General features: G+C 32.5%; 1 protein-coding gene across 1 annotated transcript in view; it reads left to right on the top strand.

Annotated features, from left to right (window-relative positions):
* Window positions 1–203: 203 nt before the first annotated feature.
* Window positions 204–24,008, top strand: part of LOC18422508 (cytochrome b561 and DOMON domain-containing protein At4g12980) — a 29,001-nt gene continuing 5,196 nt past the window's right edge. The window contains exon 1 of the mRNA XM_020668354.2: window positions 204–1,104. Within this exon, the coding sequence (XP_020524013.1) occupies window positions 454–1,104 (651 nt within the window). The 5' untranslated portion in view covers window positions 204–453. The remainder of the gene's footprint in view (window positions 1,105–24,008) is intronic.

Genomic DNA, 24,008 nt, shown 5'->3' on the forward strand with positions numbered 1-24,008 from the left:
AAACATCTGATAACGTAAACAAGGAAGATCGTGTGTAGGGTACCTTTCGTGGGATACTTTTGCAACAGCCCTACGTAGGAGGATTTTGTGGGTCCGAAATTTTGGAATTTTCTTTTGAATGAGTAGATGACTAACTTAAGGAAAGAATATAAACTTTGAGTTCCTAAACACTTGGAAAATTTGTGCTAACCTCATATAGATGATTTTTTTTTTTTTCAAGGAAAAAATAACACAAGGAAAAAGGTCCAACAGGTAGGATAAGATGAGCATGTCTTTACTTTTCTACCCTTTATCTTATTTTTATTCCCTATGCCAATTCTACAAACAAAAGCAAGTTGCTTGCAACAGGGAAAGAGAACTGTAATGATACTTATTAAAGATGTTTGTTTTGTCAGATGAACCCTAATATATTTATAAGTTGATGGGGTGTGGGAAAACTGAGAAGCTTCTCCAATGGCTTCTTATCGTTTTCTTCTCTTCCTTGTTCATCTTTTGATGACAATCCCAGAGATTAGCCAGTCCAAGCCCATGCGTTGCGATTGTGGTAGCTTTCCTTCCACATTTGCAAAAAACAACCTATCGCTTTGCAAGAATCTGAGAGAATTTGATGGGGTTTTTGGGTGGAAGATTGAAGGAGGAAAGATTGGCATTGGCTTTAAGGCTCGAAAGGCCGGGTCGACCGGGTGGGTGGCTTGGGGAGTTAACTTCCAGTTGCCTATCATGGTCGGTACACAGGCAATTGCTGCGCTCCCGATGGCCAATGGGAGCATCCAATGGCAGACCTATAACCTTATCCCGGAATACACCTTGATGGGAAACCCGCTTCCTTTGGCACCTGCCCCCATAGAAATCACAGCAAATGTTACAGAAATCCAAAATGAAGGTGGATTCATAACATTGTTTGCTACCATTTCTCACCACCGGTTTCACGACGAAAACTACACCATTAACCACCTGTGGCAGGTGGGCTCGCGCGCCGATGACATCATACTCCACAGGCATCCCATGAGTCTGAAACATTTCGATAGTCGGGAGAGACTCGACCTTATGTCCGGGGAGACACTCTTGCAGAGTAGCACTCACCGCATCAATTCCATCCGCACAGTAAGGCTATTTCTTGTTACTCATTTCTTTGTTTCTTTATGTGTGTGTGTTAATATTACTGCCATTGCTGTAAGTGTTGTCCTTGTTGTCGATAGTATCACTATTGTCATAGCCATAGGAAGCCACTTCCCCTCTAGGTTGACCATGCGAGCATAAGAGAATGGATCAATTAGTTAAGTAAAATAGTTTCATGCGGGAGAAAACAACCCTTTTATGAACAATTCCTGAGGGAAGACCTGTCTTTTCAACTTTAAAGGGTTGTACAAGCACAAAGTTGCGTATGTGTATGTGCGGGCATATATATATATATATATATATATATATATATATATATATATATATATATATATATATATTTATTTATATTTATATTTATATATAGAAAAAACATAAAAAATACCTATAAGTGAAATGCTATAGTGTTTTTCCTGCCACAAATTTGCTATGAATGTAGCGGTATTTCAAACGAAACTGCAACGGACGACATGTGGACTGTAGCGGTGTCTGCATATTTTTTGACCGTTATAGGTATAGCATGTCTGTCATGAACATGTTGGGTCCATGGCGGTCTAAGCCGTCCAAAAAAAACAGACGACAATAAGCCTATAGGCGAAATCACTGTAGCACATATATATATATGGGGATCATTTAAACTTCACAACCCTTCAAATTACAATAGTTAAAGACAGAGACAGAGTTGTGAATGGTAGATTTACTAATTTTGTAGTTTATTTTTTAAAAAAGTTACTTTTTGTGATATTTTCATCATTAAGTAAGAACAATTTTGTAAATATTACTACAGAACAAGGGATACTTTTGTCATCTCTATAAAGGGTAAAGTTGAAAATTTTACTAAAAGACAAAGGCACTCTACAAATAAAATTTCAATCACTAACTTCCAAAATGCCATTGTACTTTTGTAAAAAATTCAAATTTATCATTGCTTAATAGTTAAATTACCTATTAAAATAACTTATTTAAAAAAAGTAATCATCTTTTTGATATATACAACCATCTAACTTTAACCTTTGTATTTTGAGGATATATATATATATATATATATATATATATATATATATATATATATATATATATATATATATATATATATATATATATATATATATATATATATATATATATATATATATATATATATATATATATATATATATATATATATATGTGTGTGTGTGTGTGTGTGCGTGTGTGTGTGTGTGGAAGATTTTAGAGTGAGCCCATGTGCTCATGGAACAGTGTAAGCCCAACAACTCAGATTGAATCTGGGCTGATCTGACGGTCAAGATTGTATATCGATAATATAATTTTAATATTTTTTATATAAATCCAAATAGCAAGAAATTTGGAGCATAAACTCTTCTCATCAATGCGCACTTAAGAAAAATATTAAAAAAATAATTTACATCAAATAAATTGATCAAAATACCCCTGTAACTTTTCAGAGGTATTTTGGTCAATTTAATTTATGCGAATTATTTTTTTGATATTTTTATTACATTTAAATATTCTTGAAGACTGGACATTTCAAATTTCAAGTAATTTGAATTATAGAAAAAAATTAAAATTCAATTACGAAATATAATTGTGAATATTGGATCGGTCCAGATTCAATCTGAGTCGTTAGGCTTAGAGTGTTTCATAAGCTCATGGGCAAACAGGAGCTTTTTCCTATATATATATATATATATATATATATATATATATATATATATATATATGAAAAAAGTTGGAGTTAGCCCACTAGCTCATATGAACATATGAGCCCAATGGCTTTGATTGAATTTAGACGGATCTGACGATCACGGATGTCTGGTAGTACTTGAATTTTATTTATTTATTTACACATCTGAATCATTTGAAATTTTATGTGTGTGTTCTTCTCATCAGGGCGCACCTAATAAAAATATAAAAAAATTTATTTGTAGAAGACAAATGATCAAAATATCCCCCAAATATTTTTGGGGGTATTTTGGTCAAATTATTTCATATAAAATATTTTTTTGATATTTTTAGAAGATTCACCTAGTTTGATGAACACACACATGAAATTTCAAGTGATTTGGATATGTAGAAAAATAAATAAAATTCAAATACTATCAGACATCCGTGATCGTCTGATCGGCCCTGATTCAATATGGGCCGTTGGGCTCATATGTTCATATGAGCTTGTGGGCTAACCCCAACTTAATATATATATATATATATATATATATATATATATATATATATATATATATTGGAAAAAGCTTTCAATAGCTAGCCAGCTATAAAGAATAGTAATATAGGTGGAATAGGAGCCGTTAGATCTTCATCGTGTATTTAGAATGCATATCTCTATTTTAATTTTAATTATTTTTTTATAAATCGGATCATAATGAAATTTTGGACATGTGCACTAAAAAATAGGGCGCACAAATAAAAATATTTCTTATAATATAAAATGAACAAAATACCCCTTAAAAATGATAGGCTTATTTTGGTCATTTTAAAATAATAGAAAATCATGTTTTTATATTTTTATATGATGCGAAATAGTGTTAGATATATACACCCAAACTTTCATATTAATAAGATTTAGGTAAAAAAACTTAAAATTAAATAGTGATGTGCATTCTAAACCGCATGATGACGATCTAACGGCTCCCATTCCACCTATTTACTATTTATTATAGCTGGCCAGCTGTTGTAAGACTTACTCATAGATATATATATATATATATATATATATATATATATATATATATATATATATATATATATATCTTTCTCCAAAATTTGAATTTGCCAATATCCTGATTTTAGATCAAACTTTGAAAAAATACAGGCATTGATTAATCTATCAAGGAGATCCCTTTTATTTAGAATAGGGTAGCGAATCCATCTCAAAACATTATTCAAAGGTTTATAATTTATAACAAGGCATGGGGCTCCCCTTTTAATCTCCAAAGCTTTTTCTACATAAAAAGCTGCACAGCTCTAGTGTGAAGAACTTTTTCTAATTAGTTTTTTGTCAAGGAGTTCTTGTATTTCAGTTTTACAAATTTCTAAGAGTCTGCTATTCATTTGTATTAGCCTGGCTTTAGTTGGAATTCTTTATTTGTAGAGTTAAACCGAATTGTTTAATCCTTCTCTAGTTAATGGTTTTACTGCTATTTGAGATAGTAGACAGAAGATTCAGTGACTATCTTTTGGAGATCGTTGAGTCGAGTGTCTATAATGATCCCATATATTTCAACTGCTTTATAAATTTTTCTGTGTCCTTATCCGATCCAAATTTATTAAAAGTGCTAACCCTTGACCTTAAAACTCAAGGTTTTGACATGGACCCTAGATCCCAGAATTTGGCTTTCGCTTATAGAATTTGTTATAAGGTCATGAACACTCTTTGTCCGAATGCAAGATTAATGGATAAAAAGGGAAAAACAATATTTTTTCAAACAAATATGGAAAAATCCAATCTTATCACGCCTAAAGCTATATGCTAGAAGCAGGTAAACTTACCTGAAAATTGGTCTCTACAAACTGAGACTCGTTTACCTATTCTTGAAAATAAAGAGCCTGAACAAATAATTAAATATCCAAATTGAGAAATTGAAATTCAATTTCTATCCCTTAGAAGAACTAGATTGAGTATTTCAAATACTGTTTTAGCTCATAGGCTGCGTGCTAGGATTATTGTACCTTCAACTTATACTCTTTCTAGAAGTTCGACTTCTTCAGTACCTCAATCTAATTTTGAAAAGTACATAATGACAAAATCATTTTAGAAGGATTAAGAAAAAATGAAAAATAGGTACAACATCCAGTTTATACTATAAATACTCCCAGCTCTTCTCAAACTGAGCCTGATGAGCCAACCATGTCTGAATTCGATTTCGACGTTCTGACAATTCAAACTCAAGATAAGTTTGTCATAGATAAAGAATGGGTAAAAAAGGATTTTTTGTTTGAAGAAAATAAACAAATAAGGGAATAGTTCTTCAAAGAATTTAGTGAAACACTAAAAGAACTCTTTCATTGTAAATTCAATAAATTTATGATTCAACATAAAACAAACATAAATTTTTTTAAATGGTTTAGGTATATCCTTAAAAAGGAAGGAGTAAAATACTCAGAATTTCAGAATAATAATATCCAGAATATTAATACTATCCAAAACACCTTTCAAACCTTTCATACAGTTAAAGGAGAAAGCATTGAAGCTATCCATCCTCCTAAAACTAGTCTAAACTTAAAGGAGAAAAACAAGACAAAAGCTTCACCTTTCAAAATTGGACCAAAAGATTCTGATAACCAAATGGCTAAAATTGAAGCCATACCCTATATAATAGAACAAAATAATTATACAAATCTATTCCTACAGACTATAGGGAAACAGACCAATAGAATAGAAAACGTATAAAATAAAATAAAACCTCAGTTTTATTCAAACCGCCTCAGAGTATTGCTACAGGAAAATTTAACCTGCAAGGAGCTAAAAGGAAAGAAGATAATAAAAAATTGCTAGATGAGCTGATGAAAAGATTTGAAAAATTAGATATTAAAGAAAAATCAGGTAATATCCAAATGCTTCAACAAGAAAAATTTCCTTTTGATCTCGAAATACCTAAAATAAAAGAAGCTTTTAAACCAGAAAGCTTGGAGCTTAATAGGATTGACTATGGGAAAAAGACTAAGCATGTAGCCCCAACAAGAATGTATTATCCTAGGCCCACTCCTGTAGATCTACAAATAGAAGATGACATCATTACTACCTCAGTCTCTTATTCAGGACGATCTATAATAAATTTGGAATATTGATGGGATGTTTGACAATCAAATTCTCGATCTCATGAAACATATGACTATGTAATCCACCGCATGTAAAGCAAGTTGAAATCAAGACCACAAAATTGCTAAAGCCATTATATGTGGGTTTATTGGATGGCTTAGAGGATGGTGGGATTTTCATATGGACGAAGAAGCAAAAAATCATATCCTAAGGAATGGGCAATAGTGAGGTAGGACCATGACAGGTCCTTGAAAACATGGTTACTGATGGAGATGCAATAAATACTCTAATATATACCATCACACTTCACTTTGTGGGGAGTACGGCTCTTTTATCAGCTGGATATGAGGATCTACTTTATTCAATAGAAAATATTAGACTAGAATGATTGCTGATTGGACTAGAATGATTGCAAATAGAAAGAGTAACATTCTAACATAATAGCATTAAATTATAAAATAAAACAGAAGTATAGAAGCATAACAGAGATAGACACTTACATGAAAGCTGGAAGTAAAGGTGAGAGGCAAACTTAAAGTACTCCTAATAAATACTTAGGCTTACAACAATCACTTAGAAATCACTCAAACTTACAACAATCACTCAGAAATCACTCAAACTTACAACAATCACTCAGAAATCACTCAAACTTACAACAATCACTTAGAAACCACTTAGACTTACTAAAACCTTAGCTATGATATGCAGAAAGAAAGCTCGAGGTGTTCTCCTTCTGAGGCATGGTCCTCTTTTTATAAAAGAGGGGAGGGCGGATTTCAAACGTTCTTAAGTCCGCACTGACAAGGTAAGATGTCATTTCCTTCACGTCAAAGCAAAAAACAAATATTCTTGTCATTTTTTACTGTAGCAACAATGTCGGCAATAATGCTTCTTTTACTAAGCAATAGTGTCGGCAATAATGCTTCTTTTACTTTAGTAATAGTGATTAATGTGTTGACAGTCTTCTTTTATCGTCATTTTTGGGACACGTGTCTTGAATGGTGATGGAGTCGTACGTCCCTGATATTTTATCTAATTTAGTTGGGAAAATATCCCCATACAATCATCTTCATTTGGATGATCCAAATCTTCGGTTTCTGTATCATTTGAGGAAGTTGGTATTTTAACTTCTACTAATTCTTCCCAGCAAAGAGTAATTTTCTCCTGAGCTCTGCTTTTGACATAGTTGGATTTTTCTGTTGCATTAGAGCAATGTAGTCAGAGAATCCCCTATCTGATTTTGGTGAAGAGTTTGGAATTGCCTTCATACAAATTTTTCTCGGATCTAGAGAATCATTCTTATAGTTGTCCCACCATTTAATTGATACTTGCCTTTGTAGTTCTGGAATATAATCCCACCGGTCTGAATCATCTTCAGAAGTTTGGTAGGACCATTTTAAAATCCAGGGAATCTGATATAGGGCCACGAAATATATGTGATAGTCTCGTTTTAGACTAGCTTTATTATATTCAGATCATTTTCTCTGTGATATTTGGAATTTTTCTGGAAGTATTTGGCTTAATGATCTCCATAACAGGAACCACCTTTTAAACCAGTTTAGAAATTCTATTGGCTCAGTTATTTTAAACTGCACGTACCAGTTGTGTGTATTTTTTGCATTCTGGTAGGCAAAGACTTCATCCCATGCCTTAATGTATTCAAAATAATGATATGATTTGATTTTAAATATTTTGGTAATTAGTGTCCTTGATTTTAAGGGATTCAGACCCCAGTCATTATAAGAAATAGTCTTATGTATTTGGAATGTTGAATATATTATTTTCGAGTCATTGTTTCTATAGTGGTATACTATTGACACCGACCCGGTTTCCATTAAAATAGCTTCATACCATTCTCTACATCTTTCTCCCATAATAAGATGTAGATGATGGCGCAAATATATGGCGGCTAATTCAACAGGGTCTTTTTCCCTTTGTCTATTTTCTATTATGATCAGCGGGATATAGGCTGTATCAAGAAATAGAGTTCTATCAGGGTTTGGACTATTGTAGCTCAAAGGGGATTGTTGAGAAGATATTTGAATCTCTTAAGCTTGCTTTCTTATTAAAGTATTCGGATTTGATGAGGATGTCAGGGATTTTCCTAGGCTAGAACTATTTGTAGCCAGGTGTTTTCTTGGATTATTATATACAGTCAGGCCTTTTCCTGAACTAGGGACTATATCCATCGGTTGTATTCTCAGCTATTAGCTTCTCCTTCCCTTCTTGCAAAAATTCTCTAGTCAAAAAGTCAACAAGATGATTATTTTTCCCTTGGATATGTTCAATATCAAAATCAAAAGTGGAAAGAATACCTTGCCATCGAGAGAAATTTTGCTTGGCAACGAGATTTTCGTAATCCTTTTCTAAAATGTCTTTGGCTGATTTGCAGTCAGTCCGTATGAGGAATTTTTTGTTAAGTATGTCACTTTGAAATTTTGTGATACAATGTATTATTGCTAAGACCTCCTTTTTAATAATAGAATACTTCTGCTGTGCCGGATTCCAGGCTTTAGAGGTATAAGGTATTCCTCATCTAGGATTTTCTGTTTAAGGATACCTTCTAATCCTATTTCAGAAGCATCTATTTCAATAATCTTAAAAGCTGTAGGATTGGATAGAGCTAAACATGGTAATTCTTTGGCCTTTTATTTTAATTTCCTGACTGTCATGGTATGCTCATTAGTCCACTCTGGAGGATCCTTTTTAGTCTCTGGAATAAAGGTTTAGCATCTAAGGCTAAAACTTTATAAAAATTTGAAATATAATTTAGACATCCTAAAAATCTCTGTAATTCTTTTTTATCTTTTATGATGTCAGGAAATTTGAAAGCAAATTCAATTGCCCTATCGATAGAAATTATCCTTCCTTGAAAGATATTATGCTCAAGAAACCTAATTTTTGTTTTAAAAAGATTTATTTTTCTTGCAGAAACAACTAGTACGGCAATTTTTATAGCTTTTAAATATATATTTAAATGTTTCCAATGGTAGTCAATATTATTAAAATATACGAGGACCATCAATATAGATAATAATGAATTTAGTATATAGATTAAAAATGTCATTCATAATGTTCTGAAATTCTGAAGGGGGGCATTTTTTAACCCAAAAGGCATTACATTCCAGTCAAAGTGCCCGAAAGGAACATTAAATGTTGTTTTATATTTATCTTTCTCCAAAATTTGAATTTGCCAATATCTTTAGTTTAGATCAAACTTTGAAAAATACAGGCATTGACCAATCTATCAAGGAGATCCCTTTTATTTGGAATAGGGTAGCGATCCATCTTAAAACCTTTCTCAAGGGTTTATAATTTATAACAAGGTGTGGGGCTCCCCTTTCAATCTCCGAAGTTTTTTCTACATAAAAAGCTGCACAGCTCCAGGGTGAAGAACTTTTTCTGATTAGTTTTTTTGTCAAGGAGTTCTTGTATTTCAGTTTTATAAATTTCTAGGAGTCTGTTATTCATTTGTATTGACCTGGCTTTAGTTGGAATTTTCTGTTCGTTAAAGCCTGGTTCATAAGGAAGTTCCACAATGTGTTGCTTTCTATTCCAAAAAACGTTAGGGATTTCAGCACAAACTTCTTTTTCCAGTAATGTTTTGAAATTATTGATTTTATTTTGTATTTGTAGAAATGTTAATTTTTCATCAATAGTTTTATACTTCACCTCTTCTTTTAAATGAAAGAGAAATCTTTCTTTTGTAAAAATCTTATTTTTGATGCTATTTATTTCATGAATTCTTGGTTTATCAATAAAGTCAAATTTTATTTCATATCCTTCAATATCAGCTTTTATCCCAGTATTGTCAATTTTAATAGGATAGAGCATGTTTAAGAAGGGAGTTCCAAGTATCACAGGCTGGCTCAATCATTTAACCATTATAAAAGGAAGTTTAAAGCATGCACCATTATTACAAACTGCTGCATCAGATAGTTTATATTTTATTATCATTTTACTACCATCAGCAGTATTCAAAACCTGGGTTGTTTGGCTGAAATATTTGGTTGGAACCAATCCTTCATTTATACAGTTTAGATCGGCTCCTGAATCGATAAGAGCAGTAGTTTGAAAAGTGAATTCCTTTTGTACCACACTTTTTATGATGGTAAACCATCTTTGGGTTATCACTTTATTCAGGAGGTTTACATATTTATAATATTGTATTTTTCTTAACATATTACAGTTTTTGGAAGTTTGTAGATTGTCTATTACTCTTGAGAGTGCATCTTCCATTTCAGGTGGTAACAGATTGTAATTATAATCATGCATTAGATTATTAAATTCTTTTTCAGGATTTTCTTCTTCATTCCCACTTTCATTTTTAGTGGCTGCTATTTCAAGAATTTGTACTCTAGTTTTTAGAGTTAATAGCTCATTCTGGACCTCATTTATTTCATTTTTTAGATCAAGAATTGTAGGTTCTTTTTGGTGTTGAGTTTTATTTTGAACTCTTTTCAAAATATCACTAAAGCTGTAATCTTCATTAGTAGGAACTAGAGTTGGTTTAGGAGCAAGAGACTTAAAGGTTCTTTGGCCATGTTGATATAATGAATTAGGGCTTCACTTTTAGCCTCAGGGTCACTTATTTTATCAATTAGGTCAATTATGATATTTTTCTTCCTTGGTCAGAGTATTTAAGTTTAGGTCTTTCAAAAAATTGCACTAACAATTTATATCTTCATAATCTGTTTCAGAGTCTGAACTAGAGAAAATCAATTATTCCTCATTTATCTCTCCGATGAGCATTTCTTCATCAGAGTCGGAAGATTCTTCAGAATCATCTCTTTTAATTAAAGGATATCAAATAATTGCTTTTTTATTTTAAGGTCTATTTCTAAAGCATTTATTTTCTTTTTCACACGACATTTGTTTTTATAGTGTCCTACTTTTTCACAGTTATAGCAAACTGGTATTTTCCTTTTTCCCTTTTGTTTAAAGGAGTGATCTTGTAAGAATTTCTTAAGAAAGGTATTTTTCTTTCCTTTTGAATATCTAGACTTTATTTTCCTAGAATCTCTAGAGTCTCTAAATTTCTGTTTGTAAGAGGGCTTGGAAGTAGGTATTGTATTAAAGCCAAATTGCTCACAAAAATCTCCCAATTCCTTTTTCCCAGTCATTCTTTGTTTCTCCAATTGTCTTTTTAATTTTAAGTCTGTGCATAATTCAAGACCTTTAGCACATATTTCTGTTGATAATTCTCTAAGAGTGTACAAAGAATAAGGAATAATTCTTCCATGCTTATTTTTCAATCTTATTTTAACCTTTTCTTCAAATAAATGAGGAAGTCTAGCAATGAATTTTTCTTTCCAATGGTCAGCTTTACTATCTTCTCTAGATAGCAGTCTGGAATAAAATACATCTTTATATCATTTGAATTGTGAGAGTAGATCTTCAGATCTAGCTGATAAAAGAGTCGTACTCCCCACAAAGTGAACTGTGATGGTATATATTAGAGTATTTACTTCATCTCCATCAGTAACTATGTTCTCAAAGACCTATCCTGGTCCTACCTCACTTTTAACAGCCTATTGCTTAGTAGCATTTAGGATTTGATTTTGTGCTTCTTCGTCCATATAAAAATCCCACCATCCTCTAAGCTATCCAGTAAACCCACATATAATCGCTTTACAATTTCGTGGTCTTGATTTCCACTTGCTTTACATGCGGTGGCATACATAGTCATATGTTTCATGAGATCAAGAATTTGATTCTCAGACATCCCATCAATATTCCAAATTTATTATAGATCGTCCTGAATAGGAGACTGAGGTAGTAATGAGGTCATCATTTATTTGTAGATCTACAGGAGTGGGCCTAGGATAATACATTATTGTTGGGGCTACAGGCCTAGTCTTTTTCCCATCGTCAATCCTATTAAGCTCCAAGCTTTCTGATTTAAAAGCTTCTTCTATTTTAGATATTTAAAGATCAGAAGGAAAATTTTCTTGATGAAGTACTTGGACTACCTGAGTTTTCTTTAATATCTAATTTTTCAAATCTTTTCATCAGCTCATCTGCTAATTCTTTATTATCTTCTTTCCTTTTAACTCCTTGCAGGTTAAATTTTCCTGCAGCAATACTCAAAGGCGATTTGAATAAAACTGCACTTTTTTCTTTATCTTCTTTCTTCTCTTGAGGTTTTATTTTATTTAAGACGCTTTTTATTCTATTGGTCTGTTTCCCTATAGTCTATAGGAATAGATTTGTATAATTATTTTGTTCTATTATATGGGGTATGGCTTCAATTTTAGCCATCTGATTATCAGAATCTTTTAGTCCAATTTTGAAAGGTGAAGTTTTTATGTCTTGTTTTTCTCCTTTTAGGTTTAGACTAGTTTCGGAAGGATGGATAGCTTCAATGCTTTCTCCTTTAACTATATGAAAGGTTTGAAAGGTGTTTTGGACAGTATTAATATTCTGGATAGTATTATCTTGAAATTTTAGGTATTTTATTCCTTCCTTTTTAAGGATATACCTAAGCCATTTAAAAAAAATTATGTTTGTTTTATGTTGTATCATAAATTTATTGAATTTACTACGAAAGAGTTCTTTTAGTCTTTCACTAAATTCTTTGAGGAACCATTCCCTTATTTGTTTATTTTCTTCAGACAAAAATCCCTGTTTACTCATTCTTTATCTATGACAGACTTCTCTTGGGTTTGAATTGTCAGAATTTCGAAATAGAATTCAAACATGGCTGGCTCGTCAAGCTCAATCTGGGAAGAGCTGGGAGTATTTACAGTATAAACTGGATGTTGTACCTATTTTTCATTTTTTCTTAATCCTTCTAAAATGATTTTGTCATTATGTGCTTTTTCATAATTAGATTGAGGTACTGAAGAAGTTGAACTTCTAGAAGCAGTATAAGTTGAAGGTACAGTATTCCTGACATGTAGCCTATGAGCTAAAATAGTATATGGAATACTCAATCTAGTTCTTCTCAGGGATGGAAATTGAATTTCAATTTCTCCATTTGGATATTTAATTATTTGTTCAGGCTTTTTATTTTCGGGAATAGGTAAACGAGTCTCAGTTTGTAGAGACCAATTTTCAGGTAAGTTTACCTGCTTCCAGCATATAGCTTTAGGCGTGACAAGATTGGATTTTTCCATATTTGTTTGAAAAAATATTGTTTGTCCCTTTTTATCCATTAATCTTATATTAGTACAAAGAGTGTTCGTGACCTTATAACAAATTCTTTAAACAAAAGCCAAATTCTGGGATCTAGGGTCTATGTCAAAACCTTGAGTTTCAAGGTTAAGGGTTAGCACTTTTAATAAATTTGGATCGGATAAGGATACAGAAAAATTTGTAAAGCAGTTGAAATATATGGGTCTATTACAGACACTCGACTCAACGATCCCTAAAAGGGATTCAATGAATCTTCTATGTCTACTATCTCTTAGACAGATTAAAATCGAATTGTTTAATCCTTCTCTAGTTAATGGTTTTACTGCTATTTGTACAAGACCTATATGAAGATAGTTATAACCCATTTTTATATGATCTGCAATCATTTTAGTTGAAAAGAGTTGAAAGCTATCTTGATTTTCCATAATTGAGAGAGTTTCTTCAATTGTTTTTATTGAAAAACTGATTTTGAACTCAAATGGTCCCTTTTTATAAATATCATTTGTAGGGACCTTTGGGATATTCTAGTTTGCAATTGTTTTTAGAATTTGTTATAAGGTCATGAACACTCTTTGTCCTAATGCAAGATTAATGGATAAAAAGGGGCGATATTTTTTCAAACAAATATGGAAAAATCTAATCTTATCACACCTAAAGCTATATGCTGGAAGTAGGTAAACTTACTTGAAAATTGGTCTCTACAAATTGAGACTCGTTTACCTATTCTGTAAAATAAAGAGCCTGAACAAATAATTGAATATCCAAATGAAGAAATTGAAATTCAATTTCCATCCCTTAGAAGAACGAGATTGAGTATTCCATACTATTTTAGTTCATAGGCTGTAGGCCAGGAATACTGTACCTTCAACTTATACTCCTTCTAGAAGTTCGAGAGTTTCTTCAATTGTTTTTATTGAAATTAAACTCAAATGTTCCCCTTTTATAATATCATTTGTAAGGACTTTTGGGATATTCCAGTTTTGCAATTGTTTCTCAATATTATCTATTATTATTTCTTCTTTATTATTTATTCGTACAATATTATTACTAGAACTACCAGAAGCGGTTCTATTCGATAGTGTTCTAAAAAAATTTGCCATTTTATCTTGATGATGTCCTCGAATATATATATATATATATATATATATATATATATATATGGGGGAAAGGTTTCTATGCTTCCCCCACAGCATAGAAGTTCTATTCTCCCCTTACCATCCAGGAGTCCAATTTTGATCAAGAGAGCCACTCACCGTTTGATCTTAGATCCGACGTCTCAAAGTATTTTAGTTTTAGTTTTTTTTATACAAATTGTATGAATATGAAATTTGATACGTGCCATCTTCTCATTGGAACGCACCTATAAAAAATATTAAAAATAATTTTTAGATTAAATATAGTGAACAAAATACCCCTTGAAATTTTTAAGCGTATTTTGGTCATTTTAGTTTATGGAAAATATTTTTTTATATTTTTTTTAGTGCGAGTTTAGTAGAGAAATGGACATCCAAAAGTTTGTGTCAAAATAGTTATAGAAAAAAATTAAAACTAAAATAGTGTAGAAACATGACATTGTGATTGAGGCAATCTTAGCCCTCCATTCAGAATGGACGGTTGGAGGTATAGGCCAAGCTTTCTATACTCCCCCTACAACATGGAAGTTCTATCCTTCCCCTAACATCTAGCCGTCCAAGTTTGATCAAGAGAGCCATTCACCATTTGATCTTAGATCTGACGTCTCAAAGTATTTTTTTTTTAGTTCTTTTATAAAAATTTTATGAATATGAAATTCGGTACATGCTATCTTCTCATTGGGACGCACCTATTAAAATGATTAAAAATAATTTTTTGATAAATATAATGATCAAAATACCCCTTGAATCTTTCAGGGGTATTTTGGTCATTTTATTTTAGTGAAAATATTGTTTTTATATTTTTTGCTAGTGCGAGTTTAATATAGGAATGGACGTCCAAAATTTGGTGTCAAAACAATTTATAGAAAAAAATTTAAAAATAAAATAGAGTAGAGACATGACATTATGATTGGGGCAATCTTAACCCTCCATTCAGAATGGACTATTGGATAAAGGGGAGGATAGAAGTTCTATGTTGTAGGGGAAGCATAGAAAGCTTGCCCATATATATATATATATATATATATATATATATATATATATATATATATATATATATATATATATATATATATATATATATATATATTATGGAAGAGACTACGCAGCGCATAGATGCGAAAATGCTACAATGATTTCGCCTATAGGCTCATTGCCGTCCGATTTTTTTGGATGGCTTGGATTTTTTTACCGCCATGGACCCAACATATTCGTGACGGCATCGTCACGGACATGCTATATCTGTGGCGGTAAAAAAATACACAGAAATCGCCACTGACCACATGTCATCCATTAAGGTTTCGTTAAATACCGCTACTAACATAGCAAATTTATGGCAGGAGAAACGCTGTAGCATTTCACTTATAGATGTTTTTTAGGTTCTCACTCTTTTATATATATATATATATATATATATATATATATATATATATATATATATATATATATATATATATATATATATATATATATATATATATATATATATATATATATATATATATATATATATATATATATATACACGCAACATTGTGCCTGTACAACCCTTTAAAGTTGTACAGACAGGTCTTCCCTTAGGACTTGTTCATGAAAGGGTTGTTCTCTCTCCATAAAATTGTAATTCGTGGATTTATTCTTGGGATTAAATGAAAGAGAGAGAAAATAAACTGTTAAAAATAACTTACAATATAACCAGTGGGAGGACACAATATACTTCTCCCTCATAGGATTTTTTCATTTTGAAACATTGGGATTCAATTTAAAATCATGACGTAAATAGTTTGGAGAAAAGAATATGATTGTGAAAAAGAGTATTTGCTCAAGTAAAACACAATCTTAGACCTCCAAAGGGATATAACTTTTTCAACCTACATATGAACAGGAAAAAAAAAAAAACAGGAAAAACGAGAAAAACGTTCCTCTATGAGCCTAAAAGAGTAACTTCTTGAGAGTAAATAGAGACCATCCAAAAAGGATTTAACTTTGGACCATCCAATTTTTGGACTACCAAATGTAAATATTTAAGAACTCCAAATCCTTTATTTCCTTAAATGTAATCATAAGGTGATATTCTTAGGTGGATGAGAAATCTTCAGACTGAATCTCCTATTCAACTCTTTCACCCAACGGAGTAAGTGTACAGTATATGCTCCCCTAGGTGCATGTTATACACGTTCACATGATTTGAGTTGCACAATACCTATTCAATCTTAGGAAGTTATTTGCTTTCAAGTACATGTGAAGTGTATATTAGGTTTTTCGTTTTTAGAATTTGGCCTCTAGGTTAAGCATATTACGTCCTAAAATAATGGTTCCTAAAAATACTCCTAAATAGGTTTTTGTCCAAGGGAGTCAAACTGGGATAAAGGAATTATTACATCCCCTCCCTAATTATAACATGGTTTACAAAAAACACCCAATTTTAGGCTCGAAGAATCAGCATATTTTACATTTTTTTCTCATAAGCACCCACATTCTTTTTAATTTAATTTTGAGAATTTGATCAAGAAAACACTTATCATATCAACTATTAACATTTCACCTACTTATTGAAACACACCTAAACTATCCAAGTTTATGAGTGCTTTAAGAAAATTTTTAAATTTAAATCAAAATAAATTTGTGAGTTGTTAGATACTTAATCTATTGTGTGATTTTTTGATAAATTCTTCTTTTCTTTAAATAGAAAAAAATACCCTTATGTAGTATTAGAATGATACGAAAATAAGAATGAAAAGATCAAAAGAAAATCACCCATCTATATCTAGTCTCCCGAAATCTCTATATTTTTATCCCTCTATTATTGGGTTGGTCTAACATGCGCCCCTTCTTTCCTTTATATACATTCCTTCTATATCTCAAGTATTAGATATGGTGATATCCAAAATCACCCAACATAAAGAAATCCTATATTATGTGGGATTGGATTGATATTGATACATTTTTTAAAAGAAATAGAAATCCAAAAGGATTAGGACAATTATGTATATCACTTGGTTCTTGAGATATATGTAACATTTATGGGAAGTTTCATATTTGATGTGGACTCCAAACCTTATATATATGGGATGAACAATGAAAGATTATGTGTTCACTATTTGGGTCACCATATAGGAAAGATGACTTTCTCTAGACAGAGGTAGGGCCCCTCTGCATTAGAGGCAATGCCTATCTTAGAGAGAAGAGAGAACTTTTTATGAAGAGAAACACCACAGATGTGCCTCTTGTAGATTGAAAAACTAGCTTTGTAAAGAAGCGATTCCCATGAAGATTTTTTATGTTTTTCTCTTTTAGTGAGAGAAAGTCTCAATTGCTCTTAAGGTTTTTCTTCTGGACAGTGGTTTAGTTGTGGAATAGAGATGGTCTCTTACTAGATAGTGATTTAGCTGTAGAATAGAGATGAAAGATCAGCGAGTACTGGTCAAGAAAACAGGTCTAAAAAGGTTTATTTCATTAGGTTTTGTCGAGGGTTAAAGAGGTAACTCGATTTCCAAAAATCTATGATATAACTTTTATTGGTATAATGGATTTCAGTTTGTCGTGCCCATAGATATAGCCCTCTTGGGGTAAATCACGTAAATTTTTGAGCTCTTGTGGTGTGTATGTTTTATGCTTTATTTTTTGTATTACGGCTTGTACTCTCGCCTATTTTGTTTATAGCTGGATAAATATACTATCTTAGTGAGATCCAACTTTTGGGATTCATGTTTCTGCATCTAAAACATCTAAGATGGTTCTTAAATCCCAACATCAAGGACCTCTCTTTAAATCCTTCATCTTCTCTCTCTACATCCTCTTATCTCAAACATGTCTCGTTATCTCCATCACTCTTATTTTAGATATATTTTCCTTATCTCTTTCTATGATTCTATACCTGTAACTCTCTCTAAATAAAGTCCTCAATCCACACCTTATTTTCTCTTCTTTGTTTCTTTTGTTTTTTCCTCTATTCAATAATTGTTTTCTATCACCAACTTCTTCTTGCCTTTGTCTAACATTTCAACCAAATTACATTCATTATGAAACCCCGACTGTTAGAACACAATTAATCCGCTTTCTATACACTATTTATCTATCTGCTTTCCAATTCTCTTCAATCTCTCTCTCTTCCCCTCCTCCCCTCCCCTCCCCCCCTTCCTTTCCCTTCCCTCTAAATGATTGATTTGTTTTCCTCTCTTCTATCGTGCTTTATTCTTCATAATTACATGATCGACGAGGAGCCCTCTTAGCAGCTCATTTCTTCCTTTCTACGATCTTTGATGATTAATTCTCTTACTCTCTGTACCTTTCTCTCACTATATATTATCAGTCATTCTCTTTCCCCTTGAACACATTATTACGAAACCTCTGAGATGATAAGATTTTGAAAGTGGACGACGTGAACTAGCACAATCGATATAATTTAAAATTTTCTTTCACGATAACTATTAGAATGTTACATATGCCTAAAAATTACAATCATAACTCAAATAAATGAATAAAAATTAAATTTTGTATTTTCACTTGGTGCGACGTTTCAAAACTTCTTTATTACAAAACCAAATTACATCATTTGAGATTAGGAATAAGAAAACACAAGACAAGCGAAAATGAGATAGTATGCAAAAAAATTAACTCTAATAGACTTTGAACACCTCATACCGGATCTCTTTCACTAATACTGCACAGGATCTTGACCTTTCTTGAATCTCAGTAAAATGGCTGCGTCTTTACTTCTCAAACATGTAGGTCTTGCCAGTTCCTTTGCTTGATGGCCTAGGGGTGTGCCCCCCCCCCCCCCCCCCCCCCCCGCCTTATCTAATTCTAGACAATATGTGAGAGAGAGAGAGAGTGGCATGCCACCTATGAGGGAGAGATCGAGAGAGCTCTAGGTTGTATGTGCATTATAGTGACTCCCCAATAAAAAGTATTTATAGAGATGAGACTAAAATTAGGGCTTTAGGGTTTAGCCATTCTCATGGAGATTCGATCTAAACTATTGGTCATAGGTGATCGGTAAGATGTTAGATCTTAGCTATACAATCTATAGATTAGCCATGATGATTTAATGGAAGGTGCTAGAATCTTATCCCTTAGCCTCTTTAATTTGATCCTATCAATTTTTTTGTGTAGAGAAAATAGTCTATAAATTATTTTTTTTCATTTTAATGAATCTCTACATATCTTATTCTAAAATCAATCATTCTTTTTTCATAGACCTTAGCATTTTATTTTCAATTCAATTGAGTGGCTTATACAACAAGCAACATCTAATGGAAAGTAGGAGAAACTTGGGGATCCCACTTATATAGAACATAGTGGACCCCATGTCCGCCTCAAAGTTTCCCTAATGTGGTGGGCCCTAATGAATTTTTTCCACTTAATATTAAATAACTGTTAGAAGAAAGAAAATGAATTTTAGAAATATTTTAGTATTTTATTTTTCTCTCTGAATATTTAAATACTTGAAAATTTAGTTTTAATTAATTTAAAATTAATTTTACTAAAATAAAATATCGAGAGACTTCTAAATATATATTTTAATATTGTAAAACTTACTTAATACAAAATTATAAGAATCAAATCCAACTTCAAGAAATACGAAAGTACTAAGACACTCCTCTACTGATGACTATGTCAACTCACTTTCTCAAATTAATCCAGTAGTTCTCTTATAGAGGTTCATAATTAGACTACCAAATCTAACCCATAGGTGATGAGAATACAATCCCAGTCTATAGACTATAGGTCCGTTAAGGACAGGCTTAAGTCACACAAGCATATGCACACTTATCGCGATTGTTGTCTGAGGTCTATCTTTCATATATATACATATAACACCCTCAATGGTGTCTACTTCCCAATACAGCTATTATATGTACATGCCCGTATGATGGTTATGATGAGGATTTGGCTCATGTCTTTTCTGGCTTACTAATCACACACAAGAGTCACTAAGTCTTTTGGCCAACTACCCTGGGTATCTCTCCAACTTTATCAAGGGCTAATCTTGCAAATCCTTCTTGGTTGTGCTATATTCCCAAGTCTCGTAGGGTTTTCGAACTCAATTGGCATAGCTCGTCAAGCCTAGTTCGATTCTTGGCATCGGTGTTGCCAACTTCAACCCCTCTTTACCATACTCCCATTGGAATTTAATATTCCACTATTATAAAATTTTATCACATGGCCTTTAAATGCTCGCAAAATCCCAAAGGATTTTTCCAAAAAGTACATATGTGAATTCGCCGAATTTTCCACCAAAGCCCATTTGCTCTCCAGATTTCACCATCTTGATAGCCGAGTCTTTTCTATGTAGTTCTGTACTCTCTAAACTCTCACTATCCTTTTTGTTTCTCGTTTTCCCCTTCTACAGCAATGTTTTGGGGACTCGGTCGAGACCACTTGGACTCACCCTAGTATCTCCACCTCGACCTAATGGTGAGGCTCAACTTGCCCCCCACATAAGCCCCCTAGAAGAATAAAAAAATGTTAAAAAATCTAAAAAATAGTAATGGTGAATGTATTGCTTAGAAAGTATTGTTTAGATGATTTCAATCCTAGTTTTAGGATGACTTGGGATCTAACATATTTTCTTTGTTTTAAATTTTTTTCGAAATATTGAAGGTGGAGATAATATTTTAAATGGGATTGTATTCAATGAGACCATTTACTTTTGGTATAGGGAGATCACAATTGTTTACAACCATCCGATGTGAAATCTGATAGCTTGGGTATATCACAAAGTTCGTAAAATATTTTTTTGAACTTTGAAATTGGTCAATGAGAAAATAAATACAGCCACCGAATTTTACATCTAATGGTTAAAATTAATTGTGACCACCTCGTACCAAAAGTAAATGGTCTCATTATATACTTTTCCTTTTTAAATAGTCCATAGTTATAAAGGGTGCGGTTTGTTTAGAGCCTAGGCTCTAAACAATCAAATTAGAGCCTACCTTCAAATACTGTTGAGAAATGTGATTTTGATATTGGAAATCTTTGTGATAGCCTTAAAATATATTTACATATTTATTTATAAGTTTAAAGCTTAAAAAATAGTATAGATCGACAGATATATGAAAACTTGAAAATCTTGAAAATTGTCGGTCCAAAAATGTGTTACAAAATACACTATTTTTAAAACTTGAAATCCATTTTTTTCTCATGCCCATGGATCTTGATGCTGAGATGATCGATTTGAAGATATTTGGGCATCAAAACAACCTCTTCTAGCGAAAGTTTTGAGTTAGGCTCAAATTTGATTATTTAGAGCGTCGGCTCTATATAAACTTTTTCCATTTATAAATGGGATAGTGCCGAGACAATCAAATTAGAGCCCACTTTCAAATAATGTTGAGAAATGTAGTTTCAATATTGGAAAAGCTATGATTAGCCTTAAAATATATTTTCATTTGTAATTATAAAATTTAAAGTTTAAAAAATAATGTTAATCCAACATCTCTATGAAAACTTGAGTAACTTAAAATTGACGGCTTAAAAATGTGCTACAAAATGCACCATTTTCAAAACTTGAAGATATTTGAGCATAAAAAGAACCTCTCCAGTAGGCTCTAATTTGATTGTTTAGAGCCTAGGCTCTATATAAACTTTTCCCTTATAAATTACCCTAACCTAACTAAATATTTTTGTAAGCTCAGAGTGACAAACTCTTCTTGGCAGCTGGTTAAGAATAGAAATTCATGATCCTTGTGGTAGATCAGAGAGAGAAACTCATTATTGATAAATGGCTAGGAAGAGTATCGCTCACTGAACAACTAGCATTTTCCCCAAGAAGACGAGAAATTCCAATCACTTTTCTGATTTCAAGCCCACAATTTCTAGCATTTTCAGGCACCTCCCTGTTCGGGCCTATCTCTGTGTGGACGTACGTGTGCCATGAAAACATATGTATGTAACTTCAAATTAAACACAAACAAGTAACACAAGAAAATAAACACGAACCACAATATTTAAAATTTAAAGATCCCCTTGGGTTTTGGGTTCAGAAACTCCTACATCCACTTCGGCCGGACCCTCTTTAGACAACCCGGCGTTGGTGTGAAGCGGAAGATGCGTCGATGTTGCAATTCTCTTTCTTGCATACCTCAGTTTGATTTTGAGAGGTAGGGATGGAGTTTCCCTCTATAAAATGGGGAATCCTAAAGGTAGTGCTAGGGTCTTCTCTCTAGCTTGCTTTCTTTATAGTTGGGGATCCTAAAGGTAGAGCTAGGGATTTCTCTCTAGCTCAATTTCTCTATCTAAGGTGGGTTTTTCTCTCTAGTTTTTGGGATTTTAGAGGTAGAGCTCGGGTTTGGGATTTCTCTCTCTAGCTCACTTTTTCTCTGGAAGGGGACTTTCTCTCTTTAAGTTCTATGGTTGGGGTTTTTATGAAAGGGGAGTTTCTCTCTCTAGCTCTAAGGTTGGGGTCTCTCTTTCTAAAAAATCTTTTTTTTCTCACTAGAATTCCCAAACCTTATCCATCGAACATGAATTTTCATAAATAAGTACAATGAAAAATAAACTCCTAATTTCAATTAATGAACTCCAATTCTTATAAATGATGGGTTTAAGTACTTTTATAGCCTTCGTTATAAACATAGATACTCAAAAGATGGGTCAAAAATTAAAAATGATTTTCGACTAAATTAAAAATTGGTTAAATTTGGGGTCGAAAAAGTTCCAAATTCCCTATCTCATTCTTCCCAAAGATTTTCATTCCATACCCATGGTAAGGGAATTTGAACTTGACGTTCTGGTACTGAAAAAAGAGATATTTTGCCGTAGAAATATAGATTGTCTACTACAATCATTTCACAAAAAAATTTAACTTAAAAGACTCAAAAGATTTGAGTGAGTTTGAGTAATTTATGGTTTCTTGGACCATACACCTTTTCCACATATATATTCTTCATTTTCAAGCGGATTTTGGCCAAAGTTTTTATGATACATCGTGGGAAAATGGTAGAGCTCGATCCCACGAACATTTTGGCCAGAATCGAGACCCCATATTAACACTAATGCACCTTGAATTCCTTGAAAATCTGAAAATTGGCGAAGTTCAAAATGTCATATACAAATCGGCTTTTCCTTTGATTCGGGCCCCCACGATGACTTTTCTTATACATTGTGAAGCTTACCGAGTCACGATTGCCTGATCCTCGCCCGACATGTTTTGATGCATGAATAGTTATTGCGGAAAAACCAAAAAGAGGTCTCATGGATTGCAACTTGCATGACCATGAAAACCTACGACTTTCTTTCTAGGATTTCTCCCCATCCTAGCGGCCATCATGTGCCTGGTATATACCAAAAAAAAGGTCTCAACGAGGGGCATTATATCAAAATTTCAACTCAATCTATTTTACTACTTGCAAAATACGAAGGCATGAAACTTCCACAAGTTTGGACAAAGTCGCATAAAATGCTATTTTTGGGTGTGTATAGATGGCATACTCGGCACACTACACCACAACCCTTGTTCTCGCAAAGTAGGCGGTGCAAGTATCCATTTAGGACCTATTTGGTTGGATAGGAGGAAATTAGAAATCTTACATATTTGAAATCCAAGAAAATCTGTGGATTTTCAATATCAATGATTTTTGACATAGTCTCCTCAAATCTCCTATTTCGATAAACTATAAAAAATTAATGGATTCCTTGCAGTGACTCTGTCCAATGTTTGGTAACAAAACTTGACAAACATTCTCTCTCTAAAATTTGTATATACTTTTTCTCTCTGAAACTCAAAATTTGAGATAGTGTATCTATAATTTTTTTAAGATAGTTTCTCTCTCTAAAATTTGATATTGTTTGTCTCTCTAAAATTTAATATACTTTCTATTCAAAATTTAAAATTGTCT

Source organism: Amborella trichopoda, chromosome 3 (genome assembly GCF_054954075.1).
Source record: "Amborella trichopoda isolate Santa Cruz 75 chromosome 3, AtrichopodaSantaCruz75HAP2 v2.0, whole genome shotgun sequence".
Classification (NCBI taxonomy): Eukaryota; Viridiplantae; Streptophyta; class Magnoliopsida; order Amborellales; family Amborellaceae; genus Amborella; species Amborella trichopoda.